This window comes from Rana temporaria, chromosome 4 (genome assembly GCF_905171775.1).
Source record: "Rana temporaria chromosome 4, aRanTem1.1, whole genome shotgun sequence".
In the NCBI taxonomy this organism is placed as follows: Eukaryota; Metazoa; Chordata; class Amphibia; order Anura; family Ranidae; genus Rana; species Rana temporaria.
Window position 1 is genome coordinate 76,220,314 of NC_053492.1, and position 14,601 is coordinate 76,234,914.

Genomic DNA, 14,601 nt, shown 5'->3' on the forward strand with positions numbered 1-14,601 from the left:
AAATTACACAGATGGACTCAATTTACTAATTAGGTGACTTCTGAAGGCAATCGGTTCCCCTAAATTTTAGTTAGGGGTATCAGAGGGGCTTAATACAAATGCAGGCCACAATTTTCAGATATTTGTAAAAAAAAAAAAAAAAGCAATTTATCATTTTTCTTCCACTTCACAATTATGTGCCACTTTGTGTTGGTCTATCACATAAAATCCCAATAAAATACATTTCCATTTTTGGTTATAACATGACAAAATTTAGAAAATTTCAAGGTACTGTAGAAACACCGTTTTTTCATTTAGCCCATAGGCTGAGCTAAAAAAAAAAAAAAAAAAAAAAAAAAAACATATTTCTCCATCTACACTAATCATTGCGAATTGATGAATCTTGAGCTCTGGGTATTGTATTTGGAATACCTGAGCACCAACACCTGGCTGTCAGAATACCTGATTGGATGCAGGCACTGTTTGAATGGCAATTTTATGGCCGGCTCCTTCGATCTTTCAACTAAGGGATGTCACGCGGAAGGGTGCCAACAGGAGCCAACTTAAGAGCAAAGTGTGGCAGCTTAATTAGAACGGTAAGAAATTCGCTCTCTCTATGGACAGCTTCAGCTGAAGATCTTTAAATAATTTGGGATTTTGTGCGGAAATGGGGCAATGTACTAGCAAATGCTGACTTCATAGGTGAAAGAGGTATTTGCATAATAGAGAAAACAAGGGAGCTCCACAAGTTTAAAGGGTCACTAAAGGAATTTTTTTTTTTAGCTGAAATGACTGTTTACAGGGCATAGAGACATAATAGTTAACTGATTCCTTTTAAAAATGATTAAAAATAGATAAAAAACAATCATATAATGTGCCTGCAGTGTAGTTTCGTTTTTGCTGTTGTTTGCTGGTTCTCTGATGTACAGAGAGTCACTAGAGGGCAGTCAGCCAATAGAGAGCAGGGATACTTTGTCTAAAACTCCTCAGCACCAATCCAGTTTCGTTTTACACACAGTAATCACACCTCCTTGATTAGTGACCACCGTGAGAAATCTCCCAGTACTGTGGTTATCAGGAAACAGACAACCAGGAAGTGTCCAGAACAGAGAGGATTTACAGCAACATCAAAGCAAAAACGAACAATGAGGACATGAAACCAGGACTGCAGTAAGGTAAAGGAAGCTATTTAGCTAAAAAAAAAAATTCCTTTAGTGACCCTTTAAGTGTGTTGGACTTCAGAATTGTATTTTGTGCAACAACCACTGTATTTACTAGAGATATATTCTTCAACCAGTAGATTACAGTGTTTATAAGTTTTAGCTGCATTAATGGTATGTCTTTTCTCTGAATAAAGTTCTTGTTTCCTGTCAGCAGTTAAGCAGCAAAGCCCATGTGCGACTGTCTGTTCTGTAGGGTTATATACAGAGGCCCAGGTTCAGGTAGGACTTACGCCAACGTATCTTCTTATACGCCGCGCAAGTCCACGAATGCGCCGTCGTATCTATGCGCCGTATTCTTGAAACCAAATACGCCTGAATTCTGGCTCCATCCGACCGACGTAAGTCTCCTACGCCGTCGTATCTTGGGTGCATATCTACGCTGGCCGCTAGGGGCGCTTCCATTGATTTACTCGTCGAATATGTAAATGACCTAGATACGCCGATTCACGAACGTACTTGCGCCCGTCGCAGTAAGCTATGCTGTTTACGTAAGGCGTACGTCCGGCGTAAAGTTATCCCACCTAAAGCAGGGGTAAGTCATGTTAGGGTATGGACGTCGGAACAGCCGTCGTATTTTACGTAAGTCGTGCGTGAATGGGGCTGGGCGTAGGTTACGTTCACGTCGTACGCATTGAGCCGTCGTATCTTATGGAGTATATGCGATGTGATTGCACGCATGCGCCGTTTGTTCGGCCATTCATTTACATGGGGTCACGGTTAATTTTAATACAACACGCCCACTACCTTCCTAGTTTGAATTAGGCGGGCTTACGCCGGCCCATTTACGCTACGCCGCCGTAACTTAGGGAGCAAGTGCTTTGTGAATACTGGTCTTGCCTCTCTGTTACGTCGGCGTAGCGCATATGAGATGCGCTATACCCGCTCAAAGATACGCCGCTGTCTGTGAATCTGGCCCAGAATTTCTAACAAAGTGACCGAGAGGGGCATATTGTTACATGTCAGTGGCAGATTTCTATCAATAAAGGAAACCTTTGCTGACATTGCAAACTTCTTCTGAAAATACTGATTGCCAGCATGTCATAGACTTTATTATTTCCTGAGGCACTGAGCCAAAATAGTAAGTAAATCAAAACAGCTTATTTTAGATCGACATTGAGGACTCTTTTTCATCCTCAAGTGACAGTGCTGAGTTCCTGAGCATCCAATCACCAGACACCAGAGCGGTCATGTGGGTGGAGGAAAATAGTCTCATGCTCCCACGGTACTTGAAAAATTGGGGTTGATTTACTAAAAACTGGAGAGTGTAAAATCTGGTGCAGCCCTGCACAATAGCCAATCAGCTTCAGCTTGTTCAATTAAACATTGACAAAAAAAATAACAAATGGAAGCAGGTTGGTTTGTATGCAAATCTGCACCAGATTTTTGCACTCTCCAGCTTTAGTAAATCAATCCCATTGTGTATTTTCTGCACTCCCAGGAGCCAAGTAGAGCACATGTATGTGAAACTGGTGGTCCCAATAGGTTGTTTTGACCTATGTGGGCAAAGCTCATATTCAATAAAAGGGATCAGTGCTATTCTGAAATCTGAACAGCAAAGTAAGCCTGAACGATAAAAATAATGCCACCAAAGAGATTTTATTTTTCCTCCACTACTTAAAAGGACTCTAATAAACACAGTACATCTGTACTAATGAACTGAACAAAGTGATTTAATTGGGATTTCTCAAACATTAGCAGATAGGAAGTGCTCAGGAGTCATTAACACTTGAGAGCAGTCGGATGGAAAGGTGTTGCCCATTTAGCACAGGTATGACAAACAGCAGCAAATTGGAGCCAGATGTCACCAAAGCCTCTGTCAACCTTCTGCTTTATATGGGCAAGAACTGGCAAAACATTCACATTAATGACTCCTGTCTGGGAGAGAAGCTACCGCCTGTTCCCAGCTACATCCAGCGGGCAATTCTGCTCAGGGCATGATATTACTGAACTGATCTTATTACACTAAAAGGATAGAATGTAAGGAATTGTCAGTCTATTTCTCAGCTGGACACAACTGCACAAGCAGCACGCTGATATCAGCTGAATAATGAAGCAGAAGAATAATAATGCAAACCACAAACAGTAAATGGCAGTTGGATGGATCACTTGTATCACTAAATGTGCAGAGTCAAGCAGTGGATGAGAATGGGCAGACTTCCATGGCATACAACAATCATTTTAAAAAACAACAGCAATCAATTGAAAAAATAAATCAGTTTGGCTGGATGACTATTTCCCTGCCAATGATTGGCTGTGTTGCTTGCTGCTATTCAATTCCACAGATTTAACTTTCAGCAGCTGGTCTAGCATAACAATTTTATACGATTGGCTGCGCTCATTTAAAGCCCAACTGAACTTTTAGTTAAAATCAGCTCAATACATTGGACCTGCCGCAAAACAAAAAAGGCGTAGGTTTGTGAGATGGGGCCTTAAAAAGGAGGCGGCTTAGCTGCTGTTTTAGCACCCCCCCCCCCAATCGCCCACCTAAAATCTACAATACAGCTGCTCATATGCCATAGTCGCAATGCAAGAATTATGAACAAAGCATATCTCTCTCTCTAGTGTGTACTTATCTCAATCCAAATCCAGAGCACTTAGCATTACAGGGCAGCAGACAGAAATGATATCTGACGCCATGAGAAAAACAGGTCACAGGGGAGGGAGCTCCAGCACACAGCATGTGATTGACAGTCTCAGCTATGTTCCTGTGTGAAGGGGGGGGGGGGGGTGCCTCCTTCCATCCAATCAGCTTACAGAGCTCTCCTCACTGAGCCCTGCAGTGTGTAATTTCAGCTCTCCGCCGATGCTTTTTGACAACTCAAACAAGCTTGATAAATTCTACACTTTGAAATGATGTAAAGGAGGTAAAACAGGTAAAACTTATATAGGAAGATTTGTTTAATCTCTGTGCATCACCTAAAGCCAGACACTTCGATGGGTATAAGTAGGGTATAGGGTTTACAACCACTTTAAAAAGGAGAATATATAATCACATTGCAATGTGTGAGTTTCAGCCTATCACACCCATGTATACAGAGACACTAAACCCCAGGCTTATGTGAACGGAGCCAATCTCCAGGTCATGGCTGTCAGGAATAGATCAAAAACATTATTTGCCAACGTGTGCAAGGTGCTTAACATTAATGCTTGTATGTCTTAAAGGAGGGCATCGCAAACACCAACATCATCTACACAAAAACTAAAAATGTTCTTTAAGAAGAATAATCATTCATGTTATAAAATCCAGAGTACAGTTATGGCCTCTCCGCCACATCAGAATGCAAATGATGAGTGGTTATATTAAAATAAAAAAAGGAGACATGGTCTTTAATAGACTGTATCAAGAGATCTCATACAGTCTGCGTATTTCTTATTTTTTTCCTTCGTTTTACATCAACTCACTTTTGGAACATAATCACATCCCAGGAGGATTGCCATTGCAACTAGTGACTCTCGGTTCAACCCCAGCTTATCCTTAATGGCAGATGCTTCATAACAATCCACATGAGGATCCTGCAATAAGACAAGAAGAACATAGATTAGACTGTACTTGGAAATAAAAAGAAAAGATATATTTTTACACCAGCCATGTAGGTAATGGAAGGGGCCGGGGGGGTTGAGGCAATCGCGCAGCACGGCCATCTTAAAAAGAACACACACACACAGCCTTGAAAAAGTATTCATACCCCTTGAAATTTTCCACATTTTGTCATGTTGCAGCCAAAAACATGAATGTATTTTATTGGGATTTTATGTGATAGACCAACACAAAGTGGCACATGATTGTGAAGTGGAAGGAAAAACAATAAAATGATTTCAATTTTTTTTTTTACACAAAAATATCTGAAAAGCTCGGCGTGCATTTGTATTCGCCCCCCTTTACTCTGATACCCCCAACTACAATCTTTGGAACCAATTGCCTTCAGAAGTCACCTAATTAGTAAATAGAATCCACCTGTGTGCAATTTAATCTCAGAGCTTGATCTATTTTACAAAGAAGAATGGGCAGAAATGTCACTCTAGATGTGCAAAGCTGGTAGAGACATCCCCCAAAAAGACTTGAAGCTGTAATTGCAGTGAGAAGGTGGTTCTACAAAGTATTGTTGACTCCGGGGGGCTGAATACAAATGCACACCACACTTTTCACATATTTATTGTAAAAAATTTGAAAACCATTTATTATTTTAAGGATAGATAGAGATATAGAGAGATAGATAGGGTAGATTGATAGATATATTAGGGCTGTCACTGATTACAATTTTCATGTTCGATCAATTTTTTTTTTTAAATCGACCAATTTCGATTAATTATAAACACACATACAGATCCAACTACTTTTAGCTGATCTCCTTGCATTGCAACTCTGCATTAGTCAGTGGTAAATGTGGTATACACTATACACAATAACCCGACACTAATTTGTTTCCACAATCCATGACAAACTTCACAGTTCACACAAATACGTTTTGAATTCAAACTGTAGCACTGACGCAAGTCATTTTTTCTCATTAAACTTTAAGAAAAACGTAGAAAGTTAGTTTAACTTTAATTATAGAACGTATCTAGTATATTGACTGTCAGTCACTTTATAATAAGCAAGTAGGCATCACTTTAGCCAGTCACGCAGACATATCGGAGGGTTTACATTTTCTGGAAGCAGATATGATTGCATTTTATTGACAATATACCCTGAAGAACTGAACAGTCTTTCGCACGGAACAGATGTTGCCGATACACAAAAAATTGTCAGCACAAAACTGCTTAGGACAGGAAACAATGGTTATTTTTGCCCCCTTCCCCTGATGGAGCATGGTGCATCCTCCTGCTCCACAGATGCAAAAGTACCTCAATGGGTGCAGTTTGCTCGCATCCAGCAGGGTAAGTCTCACTGTCCAGGCTGTCCGGTGACGTCAAGAATTTTGATCGATCAAAAAAAAAAAAAAAAAAAACCGAGGAATTAATCTTTAATTTCCCCAGCCCTAATATTTATATACATTTTTTTATCTACATACATACACACATACACACCTATATATAAATCGGCATCATTTTTTTTCTAATCATATATTTTACTAGATCTATTATGAATTCCAAAAATGTATTTTATTCTTCTCTCTTAGGCTGGGTTCACACTGATCCGGCCGCAGGTCACAGCAAGGCTTCTGGCGCTTCCCTGTTCACTGGTCCGGTGCAAATCAGGTCTGCATTTTTTGCACCTGAAAACAGAGCCAATCCTGACTGTGGCAGCCCTGGAGCTGTGCGAACCGATTCCATTGCAAGCCGGTCACACTCTCCTGTCATGCGAATTGAATGTGAAGAAACTCGCATCCGATTCGCATCAGTGTGAACCCAGCATTAAAGCAAATGCACTGAAGGTATATGAAGAATGCTATTGTAAACCTGCCCTTTTTATAAATACTAGTTGCCTGGCTGTCATGCTAAACCAGTCTCTTCAGTTTTTCAGAGGCTCAAGCCTAGAACAAGAATCAAGTTAAAAATACTCAGACTTCATTCCAATTTCCCCAATATGAAACTTTTTACTGGGTCAACGTCTCAAAAAGCACTGAAGCCAGACACAGCCAAGAAACTTGTATTTTTTTAAATTGAATCCTCGTTCCTCCTGTATAGGTTACCTTTAATTAATGGTAGGTAGCATTTGCTTTGCATAATATATAGAAAATGGGTGTAACCCTCAACATGCGCAAACCAGACAAAAAAAAAAAAAAGATATAAACCAATTTATGTGAATAAACTAAATTACAATATATACAAATTTTATTAAAATTATTAAATGAAGGTAAATATGCAAGTGTGTATATACAATGTAAACCTCTGGAGCTGGCCATTGTAAGGTAAATGGCAGCCTAAAGGACGGTGAAGCAAATATTATTAACCACTATCACAGGATGCTCAAAGAAAAACAACCCTAATAAAATACAGAATAGATCAATAAAGGGCATCAAATCGTTTTTTTTTGTGTGCAGAGCCACTAGGTGTCTCCAGCCAAATTTAATTAATGTTTCCTTATGGATTCCCACACCAATAGTGTATATTCAGTGTCTTCTTCCGCCAACATTTAAGCACACAGCCCACTCGCCAGATATATATGACCCCATTACAAGTAGTCACTAACAGCATTTGAATAAGGGAATGCCACTCTCAAAATGGTCCTTTTAACCGGTCTAAGGAGCTGACCCAGGATGCCACATCTGCTACTAACCCCTGATCATTTCAGACGTTACTGACGAAACGTGTTGGTTAGGATCTGCATGACACGTCACTTCCACCACTGTGGAACGCAGGTGAAATGCAAACCGGCGTCCCTGCTTTTAACAAGCTGTATCTGTTTGTCAACATTGTATTTGCAATTCTTTTATGCGTGTATTTTAATAAACATTCCAAACTGAACTAGAGAGGCATTTTTTCCCCTTTCTGCTTTCCTGTGCGAGACTTGATCTAGGTCCAGGTATATGAAGGTGTAGAAGCATTAGTGGCTGATGTGGCATCCTGGGTTGGCTCCTTGGACTGGTAAAGAGGGCCATTGAGAGTGGCATCCTCTTATTCAAATGTAGTTTGTAATGGGGTCATATATATCCGGAGAGTGGACTGTGAGCTTAAATGTTGGTGGAAGACGACACTGAACATACACTATTGGTGTGGGAATCCATAAGGAGACATTGGGGTTCATTTACTAAAGGCAAATTCACTTTGTACTACAACTGCACTTGGAAGTGCAGTCGCTGTAGATCCATGGGGGACATACAAGGAAAATAAAAAACAGCATTTTTAGCTTGCACATGATTGAATGATAAAATCAGCAGAGCTTCCCCTCATTTCAGATCTTCCCCCTCAGATCTACAGCAACTGCACTGCCAAGTGCACTTGCAGTGCAAAGTGGATTTTCCTTTAGTAAATCAACCCCATTGTTTGCACTTGGTTGGAGATTCCTGGTGGCTGTTTAATGGATACTGTCGAAAAAAATATTTGATGCACTTTATTGATCTATTTTGTATTCTATTAGAGTTGTTTTGATTAAAGCATCCTGGGAGTGTGGTTAATTATATTTGCTTCACCAGCATTTGCTTTGCAAATCAACCCTTCACATCGTGGACAGCACAACGACTTAGTGATCAGCACTTCTGCTTTGCAGCACTGGTGTCCCCGGTTCAAATTATGATCAGTACCGTCTGCAGGGAGTTTGTATGTTCTCCCTGTGCCTGCGTAGATTTCCTCCCCATCCAAAGTTGTAAGTGAATTGGCCCGAATGTGTGTGTACATATATGGTATGTATGGGAGATAGGAACCTTTGATTGTAAATTCCTTGGCAAGGACAAATGTGAATGTAAAGCACTACCTACAACGATGGTGCTATATTGTAAATTATATATATATGTAAAAATCTCTCTATATAGATATATACTGTAATAAAGCTAAAGTTTACAGATGAATGCTTGAAACAACTGTATGCAATGCAAAATAGCTACTTAAAAGGGGTTGTAAAGTCTCATGGTTTTTCACCTTAATGCATTCTATGCATTGAGGGTGAAAAAAGGGATTTTTATTAACAGCTTACCTGTAAAATCCTTTTCTTGTAGTACATCACGGGACACAGAGCAGCATAGCCATTACATATGGGTTATATAGTGTACCTTCAGGTGATGGACACTGGCACTCTCCGACAGGAAGTTCCCTCCCTATATAACCCCCACCCATAGTGGGAGTACCTCAGTTTTGTAGCAAGCAATATGCATCCCAAAATTCCCCATAAGAGGGGTGGGAGCTCTGTGTCCCGTGATGTACTACAAGAAAAGGATTTTACAGGTAAGCCGTTAATAAAAATCCCTTTTTCTTTATCGTACATCACGGGACACAGAGCAGCATAGCCATTACATATGGGATGTCCCCAAGCAATGCTCCATGAGGGGAGGGAGACAACCAGAAAAAAACAAACAAGAGGTGCCACCGGACAAGAGGAGATTAAACTGCGGCCCGCAGTACCGCCTGCCCAAAGGCTGAATCAGCGTTCCTCCTAACGTCCATTTGATAAAATTTTGCAAATGTGTGGACAGATGACCAGGTTGCTGCCCTGCAGACCTGAGCCATAGGGACCTGGTGATACGCTGCCCAAGAGGCACTTATAGCTCTAGTGGAATGAGCCTTAACCGATAAGGGTGGACTCTTCCCCTTCAGGCCATAGGCCTGAATAATCGTCTGCCTAATCCACTTAGCAATAGTGGCCTTAGACGCTGCCTGGCCCTTCTTGGGCCCTTCCGGCAGAATGAATAAGACGTCCGTCTTACGAATCTGGGCTGTAGCTTCCAAGTAAATCTTTACAGCTCTAACTACGTCCAAGGAATGTAGTAACCTCTCTTCCTTAGAAGAAGGCTTTGGAAAAAATGATGGAAGAATCACATCTTGATTAAGGTGAAAATTTGATACCACCTTAGGCAGGAAGGACGGAAGCGGCCGCAAAACGACCCTGTCCTTATGCAATAATAAATAAGGTGCCTTACATGACAAGGCTGCCAACTCCGACACCCTTCTGGCAGATGCCATGGCCACCAGAAACACTAGTTTCCTAGTCAAAAGGACCAAAGGAATCACGGACAAGGGCTCAAAGGGCTGCCTTTGCAAGGCCGATAGAACCAAATTTAGATCCCAAGGATACAGGGGAGCTTTAATCGGGGGATTGACCCGAATAACACCTTGTAAAAAGGATTTCATTAAGGAATGGGCAGCCAACGATCTCTGGAAGAAGACCGACAAGGCAGACACCTGCCCCTTGATTGTGCCGACCGCCAAACCTTTTTCCACTCCCAACTGTAAAAACTCCAGGATTCTCCCAATAGTATATTTGCGGGGATCCCATTTCCTAGTTTCACACCAGGTAATATAGGCCTTCCACACCCTATAGTATATTAACCTGGAAACTGGTTTTCTTGCGTTTATAAGGGTAGAAACGACCTGCCCTGAAAGGCCTCTGTTTCTGAGAATCAGGGACTCAGCCGCCAGGCCGTTAAATTTAGGGCCTGTAAGGCAGGGTGGTAGAATGGCCCTTGTGAGAGGAGGTCCGGACGTAGAGGGAGGACCCAAGGCTCCTCTACGGTCATCCTTTTTATCAAGGAGTACCAAGGTCTTCGGGGCCACGCTGGGGCCACTAGAATCGCTGGCTTGCGTTCCCTTTGAATTCTGTGAAGAAGACGGGGTAGCATCCGTATTGGAGGGAAGGCATAGATTAGCGCAAACTGATGCCAAGGACACACCAAGGCATCTGTCCCGCAGGCCAATGGATCCCTCGTTCGAGAGACAAAGTTTGCTACTTTGGCATTGAATCTGGACGCCATAATGTCCACCTCCGGAGTACCCCACTTCCGGCAAATGACCTGGAACACTTCGGGATGGAGGGACCACTCCCCTGGGGACATCTGTTGGCGGCTGAGGAAGTCCGCTTGCCAATTGTCCACCCCGGGGATAAAGATAGCTGAGATGCAGGGGACATGGGCTTCTGCCCATGAAAAGATCCGATCTACCTCCCTTTGGGCTGCCTGACTCCTGGTGCCACCCTGGTGGTTTATATAAGCTACGGCAGTGGCATTGTCGGATTGTACCCTTACTGGGGAGCCCTGCAGAACCTCCGTCCAGCCCAAAAGAGCCAACCGAGCTGCTCGGATCTCTAAGACATTTATGGGTAGGGCTGATTCTGCCCTTGACCATTTCCCCTGTAGGGTTAAATCGTCTAGGACTGCACCCCAACCTGATAGGCTGGCGTCCGTGGTTACTATCCTCCATGAGGGGGGATTGAACGATCTTCCTTTCAGAAGATTTTTTGTGACTAGCCACCAACACAGGCTCTGCCTTACCGCATAGGGAAGGGAAATGGGAAGATCCAAGGCCTGGAGTCTTTTGTCCCAGGCCGTGAGAATTGCTCTCTGTAGCCTCCGAGAATGGATCTGGGCATAGGGCACTGCCTCGAAGGTGGCCACTAGCTTTCCCAACAGGCGCATGCAGAGGCGTATAGATGGCCTTGTGCTGCTTAGGACTATGTGGATTAACTCCTTTATCGAGTCCACTCTGGACTGGGGCAGGAAGATCCGTTGTTGTCTTGTATCTAAAATCAGACCTAGATACTCCAACCTTCTTGTGGGCTGTAAAGCCGATTTGTCCCGGTTTAGAACCCAACCCAGGGACTCTAGGCAGTTTACTGCTAGCAACACTGCCCGATTTAGACCGGCCGCTGAGTGGTCGACTACCAGAAGATCGTCTAGGTAGGCCATGATCAGAATGCCCTGTTCCCTTAGGATGGCTAATACGGGGGCCAGGATCTTCGTAAAAACCAGAGGGGCCGTGGCTAGTCCGAACGGAAGAGCCACGAACTGATAATGCCGATAGTTTAGGGCAAAACGCAGATACCTGTAATGGCCTGGGAAAATCGGAACGTGCAGGTATGCGTCCTTTATATCGATGGAGGCCAAGAACTCCTTTCCTTGGAGGGCGGCCACCACCGAACGAATGGACTCCATTCGAAAAGACCGGACTCTTAAAAAGCGGTTTAATAACTTTAGGTCCAGAATAGGCCTGACGTCGCCGTTTGGCTTCGGGACAACGAAGAGGTTTGAGTAAAACCCTTGTCCTTGCTCCCCTGCTGGTACTTCCATAATCACTCCTTGAGACAGGAGTCGCTCTAGGGCGGACAGAAGCGATGCCTGTCTCTGAGGGTCGCCTGGAAGTCTTGACATTTGAAAGTGAGGAGGGGGGAACTCCCGAAACTCCAGCTTGTACCCCTGAGTTACTGAGGACAGAACCCATTGGTCGGTAACTTGGGCCCCCCACAACTCCGAGAACAACCGGAGTCTTCCCCCCACTCGAGAGAGTGGGGGCGCCCCTTCACAAGGCTGCCTTAGGGGCAGCCTTAACCGGCTTACGGTTCCACGGTCTCTTGTTCCCTGCAGCTTGCCCCTGGGGCCTGTTTGCAGCTGCGCGTCCAGGAGGCCGTCGATACTGCCTAGAGAATGAGGGCCCTGGAACTGGAGAGGTTGGGCGCTTAAAAGAGGGACCTCGGAACCTTTTCTTAACCGGCAAAAGGGTGCTCTTACCACTAGAGATCTTTTGAATATATTTGTCAAGATCTTCTCCAAACAATCACTCTCCTTGAAAGGAGAATCCTGTAAGGAGTTTTTTGCAGGGGGTTTCTGCAGACCAGTTCTTTAACCAAAGTAATCTTCTCATGTGGACCAAATACAGGGATAGGCGGGACGCCTGTTGGATTGAATCCTTGATAGCGTCTACCGCGAAACATAAGGCTCTAGGTAGATCGGCTAAGTCCTGAGCCTGTTGAGCCGGGAGGTCCTTTAGGGCCTGCTTGGCCTGGTCTTTTAAAGCCTGGCAGACGCCAATGGCAGCTACAGCTGGCTGGACCACTGCCCCCGCTGTGGAAAAGGATGCCTTTAGTAAGGTCTCAAGCCTTTTATCCACAGGATCTTTGAACATGTGAATATTGTCCACTGGACATGTTAAAGCTTTATTGACACATGATATGGCTGCGTCAACAGTGGGGACAGCCCATTTTTTTGAAAACTCCTCCTCTAAAGGGTACATAACTGCGAACCTTTTAGGAGGCAAAAAAATCCTGTCTGGCTTAACCCAGTCCTGAAATATCAGGTCCTTTAACAAAGGATGGACCGGGAACACCAGGTTGGCTTGGGGCGCTTTTAGGGAGCCCAATGAGGACACAGCGGAGGCCAGAGGCTGAGGCAAAGGCATTTTAAAAGCTGACCGCACCATATCCGTTAAGGACTGAACCCACAATTTTTCTGCGTGAGAAGCTGAAAAAGGTTCTTCTATAGTAGAATCTTCAGAACCCAAATGGTCCAGATGATCCTCAGCCTGGTCTCCTGTATCTTCCAATTCCTCAGTGGAAAGGACATCTTCCTCAGGAGATTCAAACCTGGGAGACGGGGACCTAGCCCGCTTCTTCCCGGATAAAGAGGCCGTAATAAGAGCGGCCATCCTCTTTTCAAATCCACCCAAGGTGGAGGCTAACATCTCTTCCGTGACATAGGAAGGAGTTGGTTGAATAGGGCCCGCCATAGCACCTAGCAACCCCGATGGCTCACCCAGGGCAGCAACCTCCGGATCCTCCGGGGAGGTAGGGGCAGGTGGATTCTGGGAAATATCCTCCGAGCCCGATGGGGAACCCTTCGGCTTTTTAACACCTTTAGCATTTTTAGCGTTCCCTGCACCCTTAGGAGCCATAATAACAAATCTGAGATACTCCGCTAATATACAACTAACTGTAATAGCTGGAGAAAAACACACATTTAAATAAATGAGGAAAAAAATTTAGGCTAGGGTAATGTTAGACAGAAACTAAACTTCCCAAAACCTAACAAGAGATAGCAATATTGAGCCCCAAGGGCTTAATCATATCCTAATATTGCTTCCCTTAATGCTGGGCTAAGAGAGTACCAAATATTAAGTACTCTGACTGCTACTTAGTACACCGGCTTTTCAGAGAAAATATGAGCTTAAACAGCTCTTTAGCAAGGTGTGTACAAAAAAACGGCCACTAGGTGTCACTGTGTCAGCATAACATAGGCAAACCTATCCTGCTCAGCTCAGCATCGCTGCTCCGTGTCCCTTCACAGCCTTCAGCAAACTGACAGGCTAAATAGTTTTTCCCTCTAATGTACAGAGGGGAGGGAACTCCCTGGGCGTCCCCCGCCCCTCCACGCAGCGTCGGCCTATAACAGTGCGCGCGCACGCGCGCGCGCGCTCCCGACGCCGCTCGCAGGAAGCAGATCCATGTGGGGAGAGGAGCCCGGGAGCTGCTGGAGACACACAGACATCAGGAAGTAAGTAATTTAAACCTGACATGCTCCTTTTTACATTTCATGGAGCAAAACACCTTGTAGCAGCAGCAGCAGTCTATTAGCCCAGCCAGAGGAACAGTATACCTGGGTGTTTGAGCCATCCAGTCATGCAGACTTTGTGGTTTCTCTTTTAGCCCATGCACAGAGGCATAAAAAAAGGCTTTTCCCCAGAGTCCCCTGTGGGGAGCCCACTGACAAACCAAGTTCCGTAGGCCCCCCGCTTACCTTTCCACGCCGCAGGGTATTGCTCATGCAAGAGGCCCAATCTTCCCCCTTCACCGTGGGTATGGTCATAGACCTTCAGGGACCGGGGTCCAAGTCAGGAACACCACACACCTGAGCCTATACAGCACTACTGGCAGCAGGTATTCATAGGTTAAAAAACCCAGTCCTGGAACCCAGAGTCCAGCCCTCCAAGGAGAGGCATTATAGGCAAAACCCCATCCACGAATTGGGGCCCGGGTACCGTCCACTTTGGCTATGAAGCACCTTGGACGGATCCGGTCGGCTGGCCCTGGTCCCAAGGACAA

General features: G+C 44.3%; 1 protein-coding gene across 2 annotated transcripts in view; it reads right to left on the reverse strand.

The window, feature by feature from the left end:
- GEN1 (GEN1 Holliday junction 5' flap endonuclease) overlaps window positions 1–14,601 on the reverse strand; it is an 85,861-nt gene that overhangs the window by 39,386 nt on the left and 31,874 nt on the right. For both annotated transcript variants that reach the window (XM_040348557.1, XM_040348558.1), the window contains exon 5: window positions 4,605–4,715. In XM_040348557.1, the coding sequence (XP_040204491.1) occupies window positions 4,605–4,715 (111 nt within the window). The remainder of the gene's footprint in view (window positions 1–4,604; window positions 4,716–14,601) is intronic.